Source organism: Thermobia domestica, chromosome 8, assembly GCF_964235325.1.
Source record: "Thermobia domestica chromosome 8, izTheDome1.hap1.1, whole genome shotgun sequence".
NCBI lineage: Eukaryota > Metazoa > Arthropoda > Insecta > Zygentoma > Lepismatidae > Thermobia > Thermobia domestica.
The window spans coordinates 108,177,882-108,204,008 of NC_137461.1; the positions used below are offsets into that span (position 1 = coordinate 108,177,882).

At 35.3% G+C, this 26,127-nt stretch overlaps 1 protein-coding gene across 2 annotated transcripts in view; it reads right to left on the reverse strand.

Annotated features, from left to right (window-relative positions):
• Lztr1 (Leucine zipper like transcription regulator 1) overlaps positions 1 to 26,127 on the reverse strand; it is a 66,140-nt gene that overhangs the window by 17,036 nt on the left and 22,977 nt on the right. For both annotated transcript variants that reach the window (XM_081768868.1, XM_081768869.1), the window contains exons 6-12: positions 22,537 to 22,657; positions 19,442 to 19,602; positions 18,295 to 18,607; positions 9,697 to 9,897; positions 4,064 to 4,196; positions 2,781 to 2,845; positions 203 to 479 (exon numbers count right to left, since the gene is read on the reverse strand). In XM_081768868.1, coding sequence (XP_081624994.1) covers positions 203 to 479; positions 2,781 to 2,845; positions 4,064 to 4,196; positions 9,697 to 9,897; positions 18,295 to 18,607; positions 19,442 to 19,602; positions 22,537 to 22,657 — 1,271 coding nt within the window. The remainder of the gene's footprint in view (positions 1 to 202; positions 480 to 2,780; positions 2,846 to 4,063; positions 4,197 to 9,696; positions 9,898 to 18,294; positions 18,608 to 19,441; positions 19,603 to 22,536; positions 22,658 to 26,127) is intronic.

The following is a 26,127-nucleotide window of genomic DNA, read 5'->3' on the forward strand; positions in this document are numbered from 1 at the left end:
TTTTACATTAGTTGGGACTGTCACGAATGTATTATAAATGTAAACATTTGAATTATTTTTCGTGGAAACTTTTGTAAGTTATTTAATAAAACTGTCCTTAATATGTCTATTCATTCCGAAATTCGAGGAAGGCATGTACTTGAGCTGGTGACTGAAACACTATAAAAAGACAATGTAACCTTTTCTGGATGTGTAAACTAACCTGTGGAATCAAACTGAGGTTCTGTCAAAGAGCGTATCTGTGGCATTTGTCTCCTCCTGATGATTTCCACCATCAACGGCTGATCCAAAGTTTCAAACTCTTTGCTCATCACTATCTGATTGTAGTTACTATCTTTAACTATGAACTTTAGACAAAATTCTTTGATAAAATACAGCTTCAAGTGAGAAGCATTGCATAGAGCTTCTAAAACATTTCGATGACTAATAGTAGCTTCCAGATACTGGACACATAACTGCTCTAAGCGTCGCATATGGAACTGGAAAAGAAATACATAAGAATTTAATATCTGTCATTGTAAACTTCGTACTTTGCGAATAGTCACTCACATGTATTCCATATCTCTGTATTCGAGATACAACATTATGATTATATTAGACTATATTACAACGACGAGATATATTATGGCTACATTAAATAATTTACTTTAACTTCTTTTTATAAGGTTCTGTATATTATATTTAAATGACTCAACAATATTTTTACAAACTTACATGCAAATAAAACATTTAACTCATGTGATTCTTACTATATTACACTTTTTAGTTTAGTTTACTATCATTTCTTTGTACATAATGGTTACAGGTGACAGTACATAGGACACATCAGAAATATAATACGAGGTTTTGCAATTAAATAACGAGACTGGTATCACAAATGTGATGTATTGGAAAGAAAGTTACAATTCACTATTATCCCCTTCAATATACTTCCCTCCCCTATCTATACACCGCTGCATACGTGCCTTCCATTGTTCAAAGCAATGCTGTAGGTTATCAGAGGTCACACTGTTCAACAACTCTGCCGTTTTTAGTTTCATCTCTTCCACAGACTGAAAATGTGTTCCCTTCAATGCACTTTTCACTTTGGGAATAGATAAAAGTCACAGGGAGCCAGGTCTGGGGAATACGGAGGATGGTCGAGCACAAGGAATGCGCTTGGCTGTTAAAAACTGCTTCACAGAAAGGGCATTATGGGCAAGCGCATTGTCTTGGTGGAGGATCCATGCGTCGTTCTTCCACGAATCCGGTCTCTTCTTCCTTATTCTTTCCCTCAGCTTGATTAGGACTTCTTTGTAGTAGGTCTGATTCACCCTGACCCTCAGGCACCCATTCAGTCATGATGATATCCCTGATATCGAAAAAACGATGAGCACTGCCTTCACTTTTGACTTGCTCATTCGTGCTTTTTTTCATTCTTGGCGATGTGAGAGTCTTCCAGTGCATGGATTGACACTTAGTCTCGGGGTCATACTGGAAAATCAATATTTCATCACATGTGATGACACGTTTTAGCAAGTCTGGTTCTGCTTTCAGTCGTTCCATGACGTCACAGCAAATGGTTTTTCGAATTTTTTTTGTTCCTGATAGAGGTTTCTCGGGACAATTTTTGCACAAACTTTTGTCATGTTTAAATTGTAATGCAAAATTTGTTTTACTGTCTCTTTGTTAATGTTCGTCATGTCTGCGATCATCCGAATTCTCAGACGTCTGTCTTTCCGCACAAGTTCATTAATTTTTTAAACATTTTCGTCCGTTCTTGAACTCAAAGGGCGGCCGGGTCGTTCATCTACTTCAACCTCCTCCCTACCTTCTGTAAATCGTTTGTGCCATTCGAAAACTCGCGCACGTGACATAGCATTATCACCATACACCTCTTTTAACATTGCACAATATTCCATCGGTGTTTTGTTTAATTTCACCAGAAATTTGATGTTAATGCGCTGCTCAACTTTACTATTCACCATGATTCCGGCACTACTACAGAACACTGTCCTTTTCATGCAATCATGCAAAGAAAAGAAAAGCTTTCAGAATCATGAAACAAATAGTGGCTGCTCATGAAGGTTCCAGACCAACAACACATTATTACCCCCCTTACAATTCTGCGCGACAGGAGGTGGGCAGTCTCGTTATTTAACTGCCACACCTCGTATACTCAACTACGACACAAAGTAAAATACGGTAAAAAAATACAAATAATAATAAAATAATAGCATCATAGATTACACCAAAAATATGTACATGGTTTATGACAAACTTTCTAGATATTCAGAAATATTATAATAAGCTTTATTTACAAAACATACGGAATATGCATATTGTTATAAGGGAAATTTAGAACATCTCAAAGCCGTTTTTCAACAATGTTGCATTGTTGGTATGGTGAGGGCTCAAAGGAAGAATATGCTGAACTTGCAACGTTCCTTTTTCGTTTTAACATAGGATGCCTTATTAGTGGAGGGCTCAAACGACTGATGCGATTGGAAAAATTCCACTTTTTTAGATTGAAAAGTACATACGTATTTCCAACAACTTTCCTCTCTTCATTTTTCGTATCTTTACTCATAACGGTGTTGCCCTATGACCGCGAACTTTTACTACATCCAGTGTATATATATATATATAGATATATATTATGGATTATTCTCAACTAATAGATACTGGTACCCCATCTGAGATTGAACCAAAAACTAAATTAAACACACTTTCATTACAGCAAGCTGGATTTTTAATGTTTGTTCAACATGGTAATATCAGTGATCAAATCTAATCATTACCTGTACAGCAAGCCTATATACATCCATCATGATTAGCACCACACGATTACAAACAGGATCCTCTCCTACATAAAGAGAAAGAAACTTACATTAGCTTTAAACGAAAGTAAACTCATGTTGATTTTACATAAGTCAAGATAACACATATCACCCTACAGACTCAATTTTGTAACATTCCTTACATTACAGCCCACAAAGGGTTATGTTCTGTTGTAGTAAAATTTACAAATAGTATGTGCGTCACTGTTACGATAAATCAAGCAATACATAAATCTATTAAGGGTCTATTTTTTATATACAGTATGTAAAAGTTTTTACTTTAAGTTACTTTGAACATTAGTTTTATTTCTGTACAGTGGAATTATTGGGTCAGCTGTACAACGAGAGGTTGATTCATTCCTTTATTCATAGACTACAATCAGTCATTGTTCATAGTTTTCTCGCAGGTCACGGGTATATTTGTATTAATAGGCTTGACACACTGTCGACCTGAAAACGGTAGAACTGTGTTAGCCAATGGGAGTTCTCTTGCAGACGACGTGAGTGAAAAATTATAACATTTGAGGGTTTTGAGAGTGTGATTATCGTAAGGTTTTGAGAGTAAAATCGTATCCTTACCAGGAAATATCAGTAACATTTGGTGCTCGGGAATGAACCAGGCTCTCCTCAAAGAACAACCTTAACACGAAGGAATGTTTATACGTACATAAATAAATTATTCTAGAAAACAAAGACTATCAACTGCATCAGATTGGCAACTAACGACATACCTTTTAACGCCATAAAAATTAATTTTCTCGAAAATTATACAAAGATGTCATTTCGTTCAGCTTGATGTGGCCTACGATTTGACTGTCTTTGAACAATGATACAGTTAAACAAAATTTAAGAATTATTCATAATTGTGGGTTACACCTTCTAAATCCGTATGAGACCATAGAGTATATTGTCGTCTTGCTAAAGCTCGATGAAAGTATACTTCAATATAAGTTCCATCTTAATAACTGGTGTGGTTATCATACAGCATCAATTTTTAGGTTTACACAATTGTTTTTAACGAAGTCTACGCATGAAGATATACATTCACCAATATCACATTGTTCAGCTTTTTTTCTTCCCGCTAATAACAGTGCAGGATTTACTGCACAAGAATGTGCTTTAGTTATATACAATATTTTACAAACACAATGATATTCTCTTAACAAACATTAAATCAATTATATTTTCAAATTTCATTCATTCACTCACATTCACACTCACAATATATATCTTGATGTACCTACCTGACTTTGTGGGATCAATCCTATCTGTATAAATGTAGTTCAATACCATTTCAAATGCTTCTGGAACAGCATCTCTAAGCCTAACTTCTAGCATAGGGATTTCTTTAAACGGGACCTGTGCACTTCCGAAAACCTGTAACAAATATAAATTATAGGTTTTACTTTATAAAATGATATAGACAAAGACGGCTTTTATGTGTCTTGTCCTACAGACTTAAGGAGGCTACAATAACTGCAAATAATGGAGAAATAACTGACGGAATGATAAGCTATGTGGAAATGGATATACTCGGATACAGACCTACACACAATGTTTTCTATAATGAGGTTCTAGAGTTAGTTAAATCTTCGAAGGGAGACAATTCTAAGCCTTCTCAGAACCACATGCACCAACGAAATTCGATGTGTTTTCTGAAGGTTGTGTAGGAAAGCTCACTGGTTCTGTCGACTCAGGAAAATCTAATGAACGATACTATGTTAAAAATGTAGATATGTTTGAGTGTTGTACAACACTTTTATATCTATCGGGCACGGTGGCAAACATTGAAGGACGAATAAAGTGAACAAAAAATATATAATGTAACAGAAGCATATATGAATTTGTTTAAAAAAAAAAAGTGCGACATGTCTGAAAAATAAATAAAATAAAATAAAATAAAACACTGAAGTCAGTCAGTGAAAAAGGTTTGGTTGTTACGCCATGATAGTATTTTCGAAGACAAACAACTTGATAAATGTACAGACAAACCAAATAGTCGGGAGGCAGAACACGTGGTTATTAGGTTTCGTTCAACCCGAGAGAGTAAAAGCAACCGGTGGTCCTAAATCAGCAAGTCCACTATCCTGATCATTTCTAGACCGCCGGTCGCTTGATACGAGCGGAAGGTTCCCCCATATACCCCCTCCTCCCGCTACTGAAGCTATAAATTGAGCGTTTCTAATAAAAGGCCATATCTCCAAAATTAATCAAGATATTAATGAATTTCTTTTTCCGGTTTTATCTCTAAGGTGTGCTTTACGATTTTGTATATTCATGCTTTGGATAGACCCAACGGTTTTCGGAAAATTTAACATCAACATTAAAAACTTACTTATTTTGTCATTAATATTTTCTTTTTTGCCCTGTATCTCTCTAATGAGTTGAGATATAGAAAGAACATCCCTAATTAAATTTGTAGAGCATTAAATTATCTTTCCAACGCTACCAATATTGTTAGGTTTATTTCCAGAAGTAGCCGTATACCGAGGTAAGTTTGAAGGCAAATGCGCTTTGATTTGAATGCTGATGCTCCGTTGGCACCACTGAATTTCAGAACACGTCAGTCAATAAAAATTTTGCTCCTGAGATAAAGTTAAATATATATATATATATTTGAAGAACAGTTCTCACTCTTCTCCCTTGAGCTCTCCTGCACTGTCAGTTTGCAAAACATTTTTTAAAGTCACCATGAGGAAATGCAGGCTCATTCTTGATTTTAGAAATACCCTTCAGGTGTACAACGATGTTATCAATCACCCTGCATATCACCTGCAAATGGTGTTTGCCCTCCTTTAAGACAACTTTACATATGTTCTTAAATTATTTGTATTTTCTGGTTTCTCATTATGATAACATTTTTGTTAAAGAAATAAGGGATTATTTTCAACGACCCCTAGAAATACCGCACACAAATAGAGTTGAAAAATGGAAATCATTCTCAATATCAACTGTAAATGGATTTTAACACTATAAAAGACATCTCTATCTCAAAATTTTATGATCCTTAACGCACAGTTGTATCAAGTGGCCGGAGATTTAGAAATGATCATGACAGTGCAAGAGAGCTCAAGGGAGAAGAGTGAGAACTGTTCTTCAAATATTGGAGAAAAAAAAATCAGCTTCTATCTCAGAAACAAAATCTTTATTGATCTGAAATTCAGTGGTGCCATACGAAGCATCAGCATTCGATTCAAATTTAGCTCGGTGTACGGCTACTTCTGGAAGTAAACCTAACAATATTGGTAGCGTTGGAAAGATAATTTAATGCTCTACAAATTTAATTAGGGATGTTCTTTCTATATCTCAACTCATTAGAGAGATACAGGGCAAAAAAGAAAATATTAATGACAAAATAAGTAAGTTTTTATTGTTGATGTTAAATTTTCCGAAAACCGTTGGGTCTATCCAAAGCATGAATATACAAAATCGTAAAGCACACCTTAGAGATAAAACCGGAAAAAGAAATTCATTAATATCTTGATTAATTTTGGAGATATGGCCTTTTATTAGAAACGCTCATTTTATAGCTTCAGTAGCGGGAGGAGGGGGTATATGGGGGAACCTTCCGCTCGTATCAAGCGACCGGCGGTCTAGAAATGATCAGGATAGTGGACTTGCTGATTTAGGACCACCGGTTGCTTTTACTCTCTCGGGTTGATCCAACTCCTTATTTTGAAGACTTTTCCAGATTCTGCCTCCCGATTAAAAATGGTACTCAGAAATTTATCATGATGTATCAAGACCACCTAATTAAACTCGTGCAAAATTTGTGGCTCGCAGTTAAAGAGAGCCAAAGAAGAACCTAAACTTTCTGTAAGTTTGGTGCTCTGTTTATTGAGTATGCTCAGTCTATTGACAATAGGCGAGAATTCACTAATAATGTAGTTGAAAAACTGTGTTCAATATGGACTGGTTTGAAAATAGTGCATGGCAAACCACGCTATGGCAAACTGAGACATCCAGAACATGCCTGCAACTTGGATGAACTACAGAAACTTTAAGTAGTGGAGTGAGGGTCTGGGATACTTATACTTAATGAAGGATAGGGCATGTCGCGACGAAATAAAACGACTACTTTACAACACCATGTTGGGATGTTTCATTAAGGTAGGTTTAGTCACTTCATCTTTACCGGAAGGAGTGGTTGACAATATTGAAATCGAAGAGAGCCTACAAAGAGTGACTGATAAAATGAATGAAGTGAAAGCCGAAGGTGAACTTTTCCATCGGATTAACGCAAATGGAGAGAGCATGAACCTTGAAGAGGTTCTCAAGACGTGTCAGATGAAGGCGATGACCACTGTAAATTGTACAAAGAATCGTGCTGTAAACGAAGAATTTGTGAATTCTGTAACAAGATGAAAAAGATAAATAAGTAAATAAATAAACAAACGAAAATGGATCTGCTGGAAAGAAAAACCAGCAAAGATGAATCACCAGTTCCTACATTATATTCAGCAAATATTAGTGATACTCTTCAGGTTTGTATTCCTGATGTTAAATTTGCATTCCAGATGTTAATGACATAGGAAGGATTTCTGACTGCAATCGTTGACAAAGAAGAAAAAATATTCCAAAAACTACAAAACGAACATAGCACTATAAAAAAATTACCTTCACGGAACATTTTCCGATCTGTTGCAAAATAAGAAACGAATTGACATTTGGAGGAATACAAGTTGCACGGTTATCAGGCCGTGAGTATTCCGTTGATGCGTTCGCTGTGCTTCCTTTACTTCGATTGGCAAATACTTCCAGACTGCAACATTATAATGTTGTCCTTTTCTACAGAAACTCCTCTTGTAACTACAACGTTTCTGACAGGTCCGTCTCTCAGTGACCTTAATAATTACATGATTAAGCTTTTCTTCTCAAGACAAACTTCCACGTGGTTTAGAACTGTCAATTCGCTTTTAATTTTTATCAAAGTATAAAATATTACCTATTTAATTATTATAATAACAATAGTTACTATAATTACTATTATGGTTGAAACAGTAATTAATTTGAATTTGCACTTCAGCTTGTTATGTTATTCTGATGCTATAATATGTTTCCTCGTAATGTAACGCAAGTATTACAATTAAAATGAAGTAATAAATGTACTAATTGTACAATTAAATGTATTTGCATTTTTCAATGGAATAAAAATTAAATTTCTAGTTTAATGTCCCAAGATAATGCCTTTTTAGCCAAGGGAGACTGGTAATTAATTGAAGAGAATGATTGTGAAAGAATTGTTGGAATGATAATGTGAGAGAAAACGAGAGAAGAGAAACTTCGGGAAAACCCACGAACACGATGTTATCCACCACAAACTTACATGGCTGGAATCGAACCAAGGATCCCTCGCACTAGAGGTGAGCGCTCTGCCACTGAGCCAACGTGGCCTCCATATTTGCATTTTAATTTGTTTAGTTATTTTACTTTCATTCTGTGAAGTGTACCGATATCCTATATGACAAGCGATAATACAATAGATGTTGGGTACGCTGCAATTACCCGGGTAAAGCCTGTAAACCAAGGCAAACTTCTATCTGTACCCAAGGTTTTTGGGAAATAAAAGTTTTCTCTGGGTGAACCGCAATCTATCCGATTTCTGAGCTTTACTCGTAAAGTTATAGATATATTGTAGAAAAAAGAACATAACTTTATTCTTCTTCACTTCTATACATTACGAGTTGTGAGAATCATCAAGGATGTATGTGCGAAAAAAATTACTGATAATTTAATAAAGTTACTTGATAATATTATATTTCATTTTAAAAGAAAATTCAATTACTTTTGTAGGAGTTGTTAGCAGCAATTCATCTCGAACGCACGTGGTATCAAGTTCTGACTGAAAAATAATTTACTCAATTAAACAATTGGGATTTCTTCGCACTTCTGAAGGATCACTGCCATTTAACAAGTCAAATCTGAAAATCTCATTAAATAAAACACCTTTAATTTACTCATGAAGACTTCGGATAGTAGTTTGAAATTTTTTATTAGAAATAATCATTTTTGTTTGAATCTTCTTCTAAGTTTCAGTCAGTGTAGAAATTGGAGCACTTCGAGCTAGGGGGGAGGTTAGTGTGTTACTAAACATACTAGGAGAGTACTCTTGCAGACTGTGTTAATTTCTCAACGCATTCCAAAAGAAACTTTTACTCGCAGGGGAAAATACCCCTGTACAATATGGAAAAGATTATGATTTCTCAGTTCACAGTATTTTTCTCACAAGACTTGAAAAATCAGTTTTTCTAATGTACATAGCGTAGAAAGATGCTTGGGTATCCTCTGTGTGAGCGTCTCCATAAAGCATACTCATACTTGTAATTTGTGTAATCACTAAAACACCACGTTAAATTTAAGTTACAAATATGCATAACTGCAATTATTATGAATATTTGTTCATAGCAGTTTAGCTTCTAGTTTAAAAAAGCAGTATTGTACACAAAACAGATACTTGTTAAAAATTGGGTACAAAGTTGAATAACACAAATAAGCAATTAATAATACAAGTATACATTTTCCGTAAGTCTTCTTCGAGTAGATTTCGATACAGATTCCTTAGTAGTAAGTTGAAAAACTGATGATTTCTTATTTGTTTATAAATTTAATTTTTGTAATTATACACGAAAGTTTGATATCATTATCAAGTTCTCCCTCCCTCCTAGAAACCGGAATTCCAGGGAAGTGTTCAGAGGTGCCTGGGAATTTCCCCCTTCAATTACGACACTGGTTTTAGTTCTTATAATTTACATCTCTTTTAGCGAAATGCAATATATACTTCTGTCCCATTATAAGCACAATTTACTCATTGGTCGCTGAACATCCTTTATATATTACTCAATTATCTTTTCTCAGAAAGAAAGAAAACAAGACTAACCTTTTCGAGGTGTTTATCCCTGGCTTCTCGAGCTTGTCTAATTCTGCTCCTCAGCCACTGGGAGCGAGCCGCTACCATGGCTAAGTGAGCAGGTATTCTTACTTCTTCACTACCTACAACGAATTCAACATCACAGAATTGCCGACTCTCTAGAAGTTTCCCAAAATCTTCGTGAAGGGTGCATTTAGGATAACACGAAAACTATATTAAAGAGAAAAAAAAAATCAGTACAGATATAAGCACATGCATATCATACAATGCCATTCAATATCTTAAGATTAAATTTATAGTATAGGCGCGTGGAACACAATTCTACGATCACCGTGAATACCTCCCCCTCCCTGCAAAAACGAACTTCAATGTATGTGGTAGACATGTGTATCATCGACAGTGAAGTAAACTGGTAAGAGAAAGGAAAGGTATACTTGAGGAGAATGTTTTTCTAACAAAAGAAGTAACCGCTTGACTTCAAGTGTCCAAAGAAGATTCAACAACAAATACAGTACATATGGCCAATTTACAAGAATAATATGATTCTTGTTCCTCTTTGGACATTTAAGGTCACGTATTTATCTCCTTTTCTATAGAAATAATCGCTTACAAAAATTAAAATGTACAGTTTCTTCACATAGAGGTCAATCCATCTGAAGTGGTTCAAAAATGGTGAATGTGGTTGCTCGACCACCTTCGAAAATTATAAAAAATTGAGTGTGATGAACCGTGTGTATAAGAAGGTCAATAACACTATCCACGTTGTCGTATGTATAAGTGTTCCTGAATGGCGGTCATCTTTCTTGTCGGTGGAGTGCCAATTTGGCATTTGCAAGCGTGTACGAAAACTACTGTTGCTCAGGATGTACGAATCAGACGAACACCAAACAAAAACGAATGTTTAAAGGAAAGACTGAGGTACATGAAGAATATATACTCTTGCTTCTAAATAAATATGCAGGGTTGCAAACCAGTACATGAAATCACCAGCAAAAGGTACAGAAAATCACACTTTTAAAGGGGCTGTATTTTTGAATGGCATAAAGTGAGGGTGTTCATAAATTTTATATTGAATACTGTTGCATGTAAAGAGTCTGCAGAAATATCCACAGCTATGATACCACTGGCACCGTAGATTTATGGAGTCCGAAAGTTGAAGTTGTGATTTTGATGCTAATTTTGCGGCGTAATATCTCAGGAGGCAAAGTACTAAAAATTGCTGCTTAGGCCACAAAGTAATTCTGTATGTAAATAAACTATTGCAAAAAAATCAGGACTGATATTACATGGAGAAAAAAAGTGAGAATATAGTAAAAACGTGAAGAAAGTACGCGCGTGACGATTGTCGTAGCCGGGAAAAATTTAAATGTTTGGATATTTTTTATGCTATACCTGAAAAACTACGCATGGTTCAGCAATTAGGCCCGCTTTCGTTTGCGTTCAGTTGTGCAAAAGCTTGCGAGTGGCGTTTGTTCTGTCTTTCTAGCTCCATGATCATTGCTACGTTTATATGGGAGAGGGGGGTTAGCTCCCCTTGCACCCACGACACCCATCGTCTAACTGGACTGCGGTAGTAAGGCACTCAATGTATCAGCAAAGTGTCATTGAATTCCAATCTCAGTTAGGGAAGTTAATATGTTCACAAGGCTGCGTTATATCTATCTATCCTATATAACGCAACATTGTGGAACACATTATCTTCCGTAACTGGGATTGGATTTCAATGACACTTTGCTGATACATTGAGTGTCTTATTACCACGGTCCAGTTAGACGATGGATGTCGTGGGTGCAAGGGGAGCTAACCCCCTCTCCAATATAGACGTGGCAGTGATCATGGAGCTTGACAGACGGAACAAACGTCACACGCTAGCTTTTGCACAACTGAAACGCAAACGAAAGCGGGCCTAATTGCTCAACCATGCGTAGTTTTTGAAGTCTAGCATGAAATATATCCAAACATTTAAATTTTTCCGCACGTGCTTTCTTCGCGTTTTTACCATGTACTCACTTTTTTCTCCATGTAATAGCAGCCCTGATTTTTTTTTTTTTTTTTTTTGCAATAGTTTATTCACATACAGAATTACTTTGTGACCTAAGCAGCAATTTTTAGTACTTTGCCCTCCTGAGATATTACGCCCCAAAAATAGCATCAAAATCACAAACTTCAACTTTCGGACCCCATAAATCTACACTGTCAGTAGTATCACAGCTGTGGATATTCTGCAGACTCTTTACATGCAATAGTATTCAATACAAAGCTTATGAATCCCCCAATTTATGCCATTTCAATATTGAGCCCCTTTAAAAGTGTGATTTTCTGTACTTTTGCTGGTGATTTCATATATTATTTTGCAACCTTGCATATTTATTTAGAAGCAAGAGTATATATTCTTCGTGTACCTCAGTCTTTCCTCTAAACATTCGTTTTTGTTTGGTGTTCGTCTGATTCGTACGTCCTGAGCAACTGTAGTTTTTATACACAGTTGCCAATGCCAAGATTGGCACTCCACCGACAACAAAGACGGCCGCAGTTCAGGAACACTTGTACATACGAACGTGAATAGTGTTATTGACTTCTCATACACAAGGTTCATCACATCCTTTTTTTTTATAATTTTCGGAGATGGTCGAGCAACCTGCTCTGGACCACTTCGTATGGATTGACCCATAGACAAGTCAAGTCAAAATTTTTATTGTAAAATGGACATATTGTTACTGCTTGTTTTCCTTTGGATATTTGACATTACTTTCCTATCCTACAAAACCAGACCCACCAAACAAGCCGTTCCCTTACGAAACTTTTTGCTTTACTGACGAAAATCTAGCATGTCTTTACATTGAAGTTTGTCTTTAAGAATTAGTATTAACGTTCAATACGGATTGATGACTTGAAAGTACGCATAATATAATAACTTAACACACGCAGCTTTCAAATCAGCACAAAACTAATAGTAATTCACATTTTTGCTTCGTGTTACTTATAACTGGAAAGAAAAATTTAATAATGCAATGTAATTGTGTACTGTATTTATTCGATTATAAACCAATTCTTCAGAATCAAAAACGAAAAATATAAAAAAAACGAACCACAAATGAATACATTAATGAAGCATAGAGATCATAAGGAATAAACTTTCTACCACTTATTTGTTTAGCTAATCACCACCACCACATAATTCACATTCATTATTACTTATCTCTTTGGCACTGTCTTCGTACAGAGATCGTCTTCTGTGCCAAGAGCGCATTCTAGATCGAATACTTTTTAAACGCACAACCGACTATTTCTCTCCAGCTTTTCAAATTCACTACAATTAGAAAAAAAAACACAGACTTGACAACACCGAGTCTATACGATGGTAACTGGTGAATTTTTTTTCGGAAATTTCGTATTGCGTCGCTAAAGGGTGCAGTCTACTTTACTTGCCGAGCTATTGATATAAATGGTACGGTGGGAGGGATTTTTTAAACTAAGAAAAAATCAGGTAAAGACGGTCTATCAACCATACACCGGTTGTTACCTATACCAAATTTGCGTTAAAAAAAAAAAAAAAAAAAACGAAGTTACACGTGCTTTATGGAAAAGAAAGAAAGAACAAGAAAACTTTTAATTTTTAAAAAAGTTCATTTTTGACTGCTCCCTGACAAAAGCCCAGAATTCCATCAGTTTTACATTTTTAAAGTTTTCAGTGTAAAAGGCTGCCTTATCCTTTCGCTGTCTACCAATAGTATAATTTGTAATAACGAACAGATACAATGCGGAGAGAACAAATTATTATGTGAAGTACTTATTAGTTAACACGGTACTAATTATATGTTTATTCACTGGTATTTCGGATGCATTTGGCTAGTCAACTATGGAATGAAATTTAGAATGGGTCCCGATGACTTTGTTGATTGTTGCATTATTCGGATAGATGAAGTTTCATGAAGAGAAATATAAAAGTTTTAAGAAAATTATAAGAAAGAGACAGCATGTTAACATAAAATCGTATTTGCTCTTCTTGTAGTAGCTGAAAACTTCCTGTCAATGTAGTTGGATTTTATTTTACTTATTTAGTTATTTTGGTAAAATCACTTTACTGTTTATTCTAGAGCAATTATTTAAGTGTATATATCTCATGAATAGAGCACAATGAAGCTAAACAAACCTCTAATTACATGTGTAAGTAACTACATACTCGCGAACATAGCACAATACACTTTTGAAACACACAAATACAAAATGTCAGTTATTAGTGCTGCCAGATTCAGTAAATTTTATTTTTCTCTTCTCCAGTGATGACAAAACCAATAGCCCGAAAATCTGATGCAAAAATTCGAAAATTAAAAACAGTAGTATTATTGAAACGAAATGAAATGAACCAAAGGCGCACGCGCTAGCCACTAGAGCAGCGGGGAGGGATCTATTACTAATGTAGTAATATAAACACTATGCTTTTGAATGAAATAATGTATGTTAATTACTTTTAAAAATATCCTCTTACCAAAAAAAAAAAAAAAGTATTTCTGTAGTAGTTCTTTGTATAAATTACCATTGTCTGTATTTCGTTACAGATTTTTTAGTTCTAATGAAATTCATTTACTTTTTTTTTTTTTTTTAATACGTTTTACGTAAACTTTGAACGACAATGAACTGTATAATAGTACGTAAATGCTTCGACAAGCCTGAGATCGCAGCATCACCTTGGAGTCTGTAGCATGTACTACTGTTTCGTTTTGTAATCACATCTGTCCTTGCATATCCCAGCTTACGAACTGTGATCCAAAAAATAATTTTAACAAGTGAAGGATTTTTCTATTTTTGTTGGTGATTTCAAAGTTAATTAAAAGTTGTCCCTCTTGGCAATTTCCTTTAGTTTACACGATAGGCTTGGAAGTAGAAGGAATGAAATTCGTTCACAATAAGCCTTTATTCAACATTTTTTACTCACTAATTTAAATATTTAAAGATTTTGTTCGCAACTGAATGCAACTGTTCCGAAGTGTCGAGATTACAGCCGTTTTCCGTGTGTAAAAAGTAAAAGAAATCTACTGGTTTATTTTGTCTTATGTTGTAGCCAGTAATTTATTCACAAAAAGAAATTAATCCAAACGTTAAATTTTAGTTGTCGATTTTTCATAGATATAAGAACTGCTAGCAGTAGATTAGGTTTCCTGTAAATCTTTGACACAATAGTTTTTCTTATAAACAGTTATCTAGGAAGTGATTTTTTTCTTAAATTCAACCGTAAATTATTTAAATATCAATCTTAACCAGCTTTTCAAAGAGAAACTGTAGTTATTTTTGTGCTCTGTAGAAAACAAAGAATTGTCAGCGAAAATTTTTCATATACTGTAGATAATCCTTCTGTAAGATTTTAACATCAAATTGATTTATGATAATATTGACTCTTGAAAGTACAAATGATTTCATGTAGAATTAAAGCCATCTATATATTTCACACAATTTTCTTAAAACATTTATTTTTGTTATGTAAGAAAAGACTTCAAATGATGCAATTCTAAATTTCATTGTGTAGATAGTGAATAGCAGGATGTATCCGAAATATTGATGAACGAATGTATCTGTTTGTAGTTGTGCAGAAACTCATAGAAATGAAAGATGCTATCCTCAAATTAAAATATAGAATGTCCTCTTTCTGGTGTGTTTTTATTTGCAGATTACATCACTGATGTTGGATTTGTAGAATAAAAGATGGTAGACTACATGGATGTATAGTTAAAGCAGTATGTTATGATGAAATTCCTAACAGCGGAAGGTATTCCACCTATGGATGTTCTAGAGACCTGCACGGGCGGGCCGACTGTGTTATTTCTTTGGGCCGGGCCGGGCTTGGGCGGGTCGACACTGTTATTTCTTTGGGCCGGGCCGGGCTTGGGCTGGCCGACACTGATTTCTCTTCAGGTCCGGCCGGGCTGGGGCCGATCAATTGCAATTCTTTAATAATCATTGACTTTCGTTAAACGATAATTGGAATAAATCCAAACGTTGAAGAAATGTGTTCGTGAGAAATGTTACAAAGAATGCAATAGCTATTTAGTTTGTGTTGCTTAGCGGCTCCACTTTCACTATAGAGGATTGCAGGCATTATGCGGTAAATTTAGCTCTGACCTTGACCTTCACTGAACTCAAAATATAAAAAGAAAGGGTGGGAATGTTTGCCTGTCGCTAAACAATATTGCCATCTTCACTTTATGCTAAAAATCAATCAAGTTAGATTTTTGTTACAGGGAATGGAGTTTTTGTTCTCTCTATGACAGGGAAAGTTCTAGGAGGCAATGGTACCATTCGGGAGGCAAGCGTCAGGTTGTGAACCAGAGTTTAGAAAATGTTTCTGAGGGTTAGTTCAAATTTAGTACTAAATTTTGAGAAAGAGTCCGGCTCGAGCTAATTTTTTAAAAAAATTATCGGGCCGGGGTCGGGCCAAAAACTTTTAAAATTTATCGGGCCCGGGCCGGGCTTGGGCCAAGAATTTGGAAAAACGTATCGGGCCGGGCCGGGCTCGGGCCGGGCCTAGGTACGTTCGGGCTGGATTGGACTCGGGCCGAAAAATTCGGCCCGTGCAGGTCTCTAGGATGTTCATTAATTATTATACAATGGAGTATGCGTAGATAGTAGCACGGTCAAAAGGTAGGTAAGGACTATACGGATGATCGCCTGCCACATCTAGTTTGGAATACAAGCATCGCAGTGGTCTCCGCATACAGACAAGAGATGCTGGCACACGTTGATGAACTAATTGTGCAAGTCACCGTATTAAGCAGCGGGAGGCAGTTGTCAAATGAGATGAAATAAGTCCGAGTTCGCATATGTAGGCAAAACTAGTTTCGTTGCAATTTGCAATGCGAAGAAAGGTCTTTCTGCGTTGTATCATCACCGCGGATGACTCATGGCTACGTCATTACGACCCAATGACTAAAAGTCAGGCAACAGAATACCAATATCCGAACCCCCATCGTTCCATAAGGGTGAAAATCCTTATCACCGTTCCTTAGAATTAGGAAAGTGATTTTCTAATCGAATGTCTAGAACAAGGCGCAAATATGAACTCAGTGATATGTGCATACTCTGCAGAAATTGAGTGCACGTCTGCGTCCGTTTGTAGGGGATACATCCAATTATTCAACACAACATGGCACCCCACACACACGTCGGAAGACAGGCATAGCGTTAAAGAAGCTGCAGTTCGACGATGTTGTACCATTTCCCCCTCCTCATTCTCCTGATCTCGCGCCGTCGACCAACGCTGAGTTCGTCAATACGGTGTATAAGTGATATGCACGGCATACAGCAACTACTGCATTGATGGCGACACTACATCCCCACTGGTGAGGGCTACATCGTGAAGTGATCTGCTATTGTGTAACAGGACATTCCAAACTCTCACACGAGAGTTCCATATGTTATTTTCTTCAAGCAATAGATACACAAGATAAAAGTTATGGAACAAGTCTTACATATACTGGATTACTAGGAAACAGTTAAAGCATAAATCATACACAGTAAAAAAGTACTATGAGCACTTCCGGTGAAATATTCTATCAGACAGAAGCAGAAGAAGTTGAGAGGAAAGTTTTTTTTTTTTTTTTTAAGTGCTAAGTGCTCCAGTAGGCACCATATTAGATTGCATGGTCACGTGTTAGTGGCAAAATAGATGAAGGAAGATAAAACTAATGGGACAGGTTGGTCGATAGGAGTGAAGGGAGGAAATAATAATAAATTAAGAGAAAAATTGTATGACATAGGGAAAAACTATTAAAAAATAAAAATTAACTAATAATAATAAAATATGAAAGTATAATAAGGAATAAAAAACAAGGGATAAAGCAGAATGAAAAACGTGTAGGAAAATTAATAATAATAATATGTACGGGAAATGCACTGAGTATAGTGAGGTGGTATATTAAAGGCGGTCAAGATCGGGGAAAGTTGTTCGCGGGCAGAATGGTCACGTACGTTTCTTCTCATCTCTTTCTGAGAGACACTGAAGAGTATTTGAAAAGAATACTTTGAGTTGAGTTGATTTTGAGTTTAACGTCCCTTTTCACCAGCGAGGCTATATAAGACGTGGACCTACTGATTAACGTGGAATCCGAACCACATGAGCTCCCATCGGGAATCGAACCCGGGCCTCCCTTGAAAAGAATACTTTCTTAAAACGTTCATTATATTTATTTTTTGAAGTAGAAACTTCGTCTATTGGGAAGATGCAGTGATCAAGAAAGTTGGCGAAAAATCATCTTCGACGAACTATTCTCAAAATTCTTCCCTCAAACTCTTCTACTTCTCTCAGAAAAAGGCGGAAAGATACTGGTTGGTTTCGGAGTTTAACGTTCCTTTGAGCACCGAGGTTATATGAGACATGCACTTACGGCTTAAGCTAGGGTCTGCACCATATATACTTTCCTCCCTGGGAATCGAACCCGGTTCTCCCTCCCCAAGGAAGCATTGGCGAACAATATTGACATAAGGAACTCTAGCTATTTAATTGTTTAACTTAAGAAAAACCGAGCCAGACCGGTCAAATTTAAAATGAACCTAAAATATTAACGTAAACACAAAAACTGAGTGATGAAATATAATTTTATATGTTTTCCTTACCTGGAACCTATACATCTCTCCACTCCTCACATTATTATCGACTGTTCCTCCAAATATGTACATTGCATCTCCTATCACAGCAGCAGCATGGAAGAGCCGACCAGAGGGCACCTGAGAGTCTCTCGACGGCTGAACGATGGACCACGTCTGTGTATCCAAATCGTAGCAGTGAAGATCGTTGGGCAAGGTGCTATCAGCAGCGCCTCCGAATACGTACAAATGCCTATCGAAAGCTACCATTGTGTGACCGTACCGGCGAGCAGGTGGGGGAGGAGCTCCTCGAAGAATATGCTCCGTTGAAATTCGAGTCCAACTATGTTAAAAAGAAATAAGTCACTTAGCTAGAGCGTTTCCATATATTTGGGACAACTATAAATGTAATTAAATGAAATAGTCATTCAGGAATTTAATGAAATAGTGATTGTATGTACAGGAAGAACATTCATATATATTTTTATTCGCCTTATTGCATCCGGAATGCATGTTGAATATATATCTAATTTTGAGTTACACGGAACCTTTCATCTAGATATTTAACACATCAAATATATATATATATATGTATGTATATATATATATATATATATAAATGAACAAAAATTATTAAAAATTATTATAGAAAAGTTCCTTATTTTCAGACCCAGAAAATAATCTAAAACTTTACCTAAACAAACAGATCAAGAGTTACGCAACATAGATGCATTCTACACTTACCCAGGATATAAGATGAACAAATACTGAGGCCATCATATTTGATCGCCAACCACAATACACATGTATCTGGGTTACATTGGTTAAATCGTGGGGAGCAGATCCGAAAATTCGTTCCCAGGTGTATCATACGTGTTTCACGGTGTGTGATGTTCTTTTCTTTCCTTAATTATTATTACTCTGTTTTCATTTCTATTATAGGGTCTGTATATATATATATCCTTTTCAAAATCACCATTAGTATCAATGCATCAATTTTTACGTTGGAACAAATAAAAAAATCGATATGGTAAATTGGAATAGCACATTGGGAAACCAAGACTTCTGAAATTCACAAAACTGATTAAATTCTCTCAATCACTTTGAATATATGATGACGATCTGCAAGAATAATAACTAACACAGCACTGACCAAAATATGATTATTATAACTTACCACTTATCTTTGAAATGGAACTGGAAGAGACTGTTAGTGATTTTGGCGCCACTTTGACCACTGAACACGAACATCGACTCCCGGGCTACAGCTACAGGAAAGTTGCAACAGGTAGGTGGACAATTTCCAGCTTGTGCCACTTCTTCCCACCATCTATCGCCCTGCGAAAAATAAAAATAAACACTGACATCCTTAAGCATTCTGATATACTTGTGTATGAGTTGAGTTGATTTTGAGTTTAACGTCCCTTTCAGCAGTAAGGCTATATGCGACGGGACCTACTGATTAACGTGGAATCCGAACCAAACGAGCTCCTGCCGGGAATCGAACCCCGGTTTCCCGCGTCAAAGGCGTGTATGCTAACCGCTTAGCTACGAAGGAGCTCATACTTGTGTATGAGATAATAAGTACATATGTATTAGTAGCACTTGAAAGCTTTCTCGTGTTTAAGAAAATTCACTATCCTTGCAACATCGGATGCAGAATACGAAGATGTGTGACAAGTACTGAATATATATTTTGGTTTACAGTGATTGCGTCCTGAGTAGATTAGAACTCCCTGGCGTTACAACTCATGGCAGCCTATGACAGCTAGAATTTATAATGAGTCATGTGTGGCTTTCTAGAACGGAGTTCGATATCTCGTAATTCAAATTGATCCTTACAACATAGAAAATATTGTGCTCCTACCGGGCATTGAACCTGAGCCACGTGCGCTAACCACATGGATGGCTGACATTAAGTCCCACTTAGAAATGCAAATACCCAATAATCTAATTAGGTCAATGCATAAATTAAAAAAAAAAAATGTTACTTGGATACGCGTTTAGCGTCCTTTTGAGTACCGAAGTTACGCCAGTATCGTTCAGAAGGTATCAAAAATGTAGTGAATAATAATAATAATAATAATAATAATAATAATAATAATAATAATAATAATAATAATAATAATAATAAATGCTCACCTATTTAACTAAATTTTGATATCAATTTCAAACAAAATATTACACTATAATAAGTATATATAATATAGAATATTTCATTCTAAGTCACTCAAACAATTGTTCTCACGAATGAACAGAGTTGCAGAATGGTCTTCTGTTTAGGCGAAGATGTAAACTTTCGACTACTAAATATACTAACGATTAGCCATAAACGTTTACAAGTATTCATAAGCAAGGATATTAGTTATATTTTTACTGAAAAATTGTAAATACGCTCCCAGAAGAATTGTTGAAATAATACAAGATTAAGCTTCAGATGCTATATGCATTACACAATATTAATTACCTTATTTCTTGTAAATGAGATCCACTTTCCGCATTTTAGTGATAAAATATAAACAACACCGCCCTCGAATGTTGTAAACTGCAATTTCTACGTGAGAAATTTTTCAATGTTTAGTAATGCAGGAAATGAAAGCATAACATGCTTTGCCCTTGAGAGTTACACAGACCATTCTTACTTATCTTTAATGTTGAAACAGAGTCCAAGAAAATTTCCGTGGGAGAGAAAAAGACAGTCACGGAGGTGAGGGTTAAGCTCGGCAAAACGACAATTCTACAGACCCTTTAATTTCCCTAATAGAGGTTAATATACTGGGAATTCAATATTTAGCTGCAGATCTACGTCTGACTTACCCTTGGTACTGGAAAGCTGTTGAATTTTATACATAAATTCAATAACACTTTCCAGCACTGGTAATAAGACGTAGATATACAGCTTGACAGTTTGCTACATGAAAATCGTTAAGAGCTGCTTTCAATGTAAACTTTGCTATCAAAAAATTCAACTAAGAATTACTCGCTTTAGAGCGTAAGATCTTCGTAGCATTAATTTTAATTACCTGCACATTTCTTATATTAAACCCTATCCATTTTGGATACCAGAGTAAATATTGCAATATGACTGTAAATTAATTCGATACTGTTAATTGGTGACACAAAACAATGTTTTTTTTTTAATTAATCAAAATTTTAATTTCTGTTTACACAGTACAAAAAACTTAAATATTGTAGTAGTTATTTAAAACACTAGTATTTGAAACAAAGAAGTCAAATAATTATTTATACGATGTACGAAACTACACGAAAGTTCTGACTATGTAGTACGATATCCCGTGACTCTACGAATTTCTAACCCTGTCTCTAGTCCATTCTGACTGTATGCTGAGGTGTACCTTTTTAACTTTTAACTTACATACACATCACGGTAGCTGCAAATATGTACGAATACAATATTTGTTAAGGATTATTAATTTTATCCATATCTATTCGCTACATAATACCGAGTATAACATTGCATAATAAATACATCACTAAAAATGTGAATAAAGAATACGCTAATCTTTTTTTTTCTTTCTTTTTTTTAAAATTTATTCAATCACTTTGCAGACCAGATGCATATATATAGTATGAATTGCAACTCATATCCAAGGAAATTTTGAGCAAGCATGTTTCAGCACCAAGTGAAGGCCTCTGGAAGTTACTGACATCATGATTCTGCTGACATTGTACATAAGAATTAAAAAATGAAAAAGGAAAAGGAGAAAGAAAAGAAAAAATATTATGCTACTTCATATCGACAAAATTTGTGCACCTATGTCGAAGTTATGTGATCGTATACACAATTATAGTATTTCACACTACATCCAGTGAGGTATTTCATGGCCTAGCCAGAAAGATTATAATTGTATCCCGATTACATTTACGTGGGACCACCAGGAAAATATACGCTTTCAAACAAAAAAGAATCATCAAAATTGGTACACCAATGCCCAATTTATTCGTGAACATATCCAAAATAAATAAATAAACTCTCTCTCTCTCATTCATATATATATATATATATATATATATATGAGTCAAATGAAAACTCATCCATTTTTTTTGGAGGCGGTTAAAAATTAAAACCACACCACATCTTAACATAACAAAATAAACAATAATAATAATGTTAAGTGATTTATAATAATAAATTCTTAATGTATTACTAGTGGTACGTATTTCAAAGTAAAAGGCACTTTTATTGCTTTCAAAATGGTCGCTACATCGCTGTTGATGACTGAACTACCAACTAATCGCAAATAAACTCACCAACAACGAAATTGTCCACATATCGTTCAACCTAGCATTTCCATCGTATCCAGCAAATATCCAGAGTTTTCCATCATATACGGCTGCTCCATGCGCCGAACGAGCAACTGGCAACCGAGTTCTAGGATATAAACAAAAATTTCTGTATTTTTATCTCATAAGATATTCGTCAATAAACACAATGCGTCATCAGAGTGGTACACACCAGTCTGTAAAACTTGAATTAGGCTACATCTTCGTCCGATCTCATGCACAAAGAAAATAATAAACTTATTTACGTTCTATATCACTGTTTCGTTGTTTCTAATTTTGGTCATCTTTTATTATCTATCATCCTCATCAAAGCAATTAAGGTGACTGATCGGAAAAAGCCACAGAAATTACAAACAATGAAATAGTGATAATAATACAACATAGATGGGGTCACAGTTTACTCTTACTGCGAAAATCAAATTCAAAGTTTAAAGTCCTACTACCAAAGAGAATAAGATAAACAAAAATTAACTAAAGAAAAACTTTTGTTGTAAGTAGTACCGGCAAATTATCCTACAGTTACAAGATATCAAGAAAGCTGCATGACAGTATCAAACGTAAAATGTACTAACATACAAATTATTAGCAAAAAAGAAACAAGGCAAATACAAGAAGTCTTTAGATTAAAATGTTTATCTTTGGGATTGCAAGTCCTACACAGACCAAAAAACTATAAATGTGCACAAGAATATGATCATAGTTAATGCGCAGGAAAGTTTCAGAATCAACATAAAATAGGCCTTACTCATTTCCCTTGTATACTTCACTATTTACTACATATTTTCGACTTTTACGGAGATCTTATTCTTGTTGCACAAATCTGGTAGGGAAGAGCAAAACAATTTATGTGCACACACGTATTTGATTAAATCTAACACAAAAAGAAACCATAAGGACCAGAACTTGGGTTCAAACCAAAACGAAAATAAATAGTACGAAGAATGAAATAAGGAAACCCAGTTTTTGTTTACTTAGGGAATAATAACAGTGCAATTCTGTGAGGAAATGGATGATAAAAGTAAAAAATTCTTTGAAAGTAGGCGCTCGTAATAATATTATTAATAACAATAACAAATGTTCGTTCAAAAATAACTGAGTGCCTCTTTCTATCGCGGAATTATCGAAAAACTTTTTTTTTTTTATCGTAAATTTTTATTCGGACTTCTGAGGAATTGAGAAAAAAACTAACCAGTTATGAATAATTTCACGGATCCGGGCGTTTATTAGCATGCATATGAAGTGTCTTGCAAACATAAAGGAGAACATCTGGGCTTCGGAAAATGGTAATCCTAGGCTTATCCAGACACATGAAGTAGACCCAACATAGTAAAAAGAAATTAATAAAACTAAAAACAATATAAAAATGAGTATTATTGTGGCATTTTTAAAAATTAAAACTAAAAACACAAATTAAATATTGATTCTGGCACCTTGGGTAACAATTGGTTTCTCCTTATATAGAGCATCGAATCCAGAAGATACATTCTGGAAATTAACAAAGGAAGTGTTTGTAAACACTTGAGTATATTGTTACAGTCATTTGTTCGTAGACATAAATTGAGTTGGGAGTTACCGTGAATGTAAAAGTTTGGCCCCCACTGTAGATTCATTCTTTGGGTCATATACATAAACAATAGAAGGGGGGCCAAACTGGCGTTCCAGTAGATCGAGAGTTATGACGTCATCAACATGGCCGCCCGTGAATAGACCTAAAACAGTCGTTTTTGTCCCAATAAAGTAAATTAACTGCAAATTATACATAATTGGTTGCAGTATCTGTATATGGTGCCATGTTTGAGATTTTATTAAAGAAAACTTGAAAAAAGTGTTTTTTGACACTTGTTTTTAATTTTAAATCTGAATAACTCCGTAATTATCAAGAATTCTAAAAATATTGTAGTAACAGAAAATGTAGATCTTATTATGATCTACAAAACGTTACCAATATATTTTCTGTATCATTTCACATAAGGTAGTTATGTGATTTTAGAGAAGACATAGTGGGGTGGCTTCGTAGCTGTAAAATATAGGTATGTTATACTTGTATGAATAAATAAGAAAGAGTTACAGATGCTCCACCACTGCAGATTTAGTCTTTAGATCACCTAGTTAATAACATAGGATGGCAGAAGTGAGATTCTAATAAACCGAAACTTATGACGTCATCAATATGGCCGCCCGTAAATATTCTAGTAAAATATTTAAATCTGTATAACTTCCCACAGAAAGAAAATAGAATCGTATTCTTTGCACCAAAGTAAAGCAAGTTAATTGCATTTATATAAAATGAATTTGTAATGTCCAGAATCCCGCTATATAGCCTACTGTTACCTATAAATTTTGGATACCATTTTCAGAGTTAAAAGTTATATAAGAAATGTGAGTGTTGACATTTTATTTTTACAGAATGAAGTTATATAATATTTCAGTTAGCAATACTGTTGTTGTAATCATTTGTATCTAAAATTTCTGACAAACTAATTGTGGAAACATTTTTCACCTTGGGAGGAACTAAGTTTATTTTCACTTTCCCGTTACAACTTTCCTGAATAATTAAGGCTGGAGTAACTTGGTCAGCCTATCATAAGAAATTAGTAACGAAAGTGCAGCCAAACATTAGTGGATTTTTTCTTTATTTAAAGAATCTTCTAGTGATCCACAAATTATCCTTCACCCAATGGAGTTGGTTAAGAAAGCCGTACATAATTTAAATCCAGAGCCGATATCCTTGATAACTGGGGATCAACCAATTTATGGTATAATGCAGCGACTTCAGTGGAGCTATGATTCTCTGAAAGATATTGTGATCATGCTTGGAGGCTTTTATATAGAAAAATAAAGTGAAAGGCGACTGGAGATATCTTGCAGGAATCAGGATGGATTGAAGCTCTTGTCGAGGCTGGTTTAGCCTCTCAAGGAATCGCAGATAGTATTCTAAAGGCCGTACATGTCATAAAAGCTAGATATGCTCATTAGATAACATACGTTGCACTGCAGGCACTAATCAATGAAGCTTACGAAGAAGTATCACCGGAAACTGAACTTAATACCTGGGTTAAGAGCAACAGTATATACTCTACGTTTGCGTATTGGATTCTTGCTATGGAATTAGGAGACTCTCTTGCTGATGTTTGTACGTGCTCATAGAGAGGAAAATTTTGACCTTTAAGTTGCAGCCTTGGAACATTTCGGAGGTGTCTTTTTTTTGCATGTGACCACTATCACTATGTCAGATGGGTTCCTATCCATGTTAATGACATGAAACAAGTACAAAAATCGGTCCTTAATGAGTTCAAGATTGGAAGGTTCACTATCAATAACTTTAAGAAGCATTTCTTTTCCATTGCAATCAATCAAGGCCACGAACCGCTAAACAAGATACTAACGGGAACAGAGGAAATAATTAACTTAACTCAAGATCCAATTGCTCTTCTGAACTGGTCTACGTTTGCTCCTGAAGTAACTAAGCGACATGAAGACTTTAAATTTTCTTCTGGGAATGAAGAAAATGAAAAATGAAATCTTTGAGTTTTACGTCCCACGGTATGCCGGCTAGGC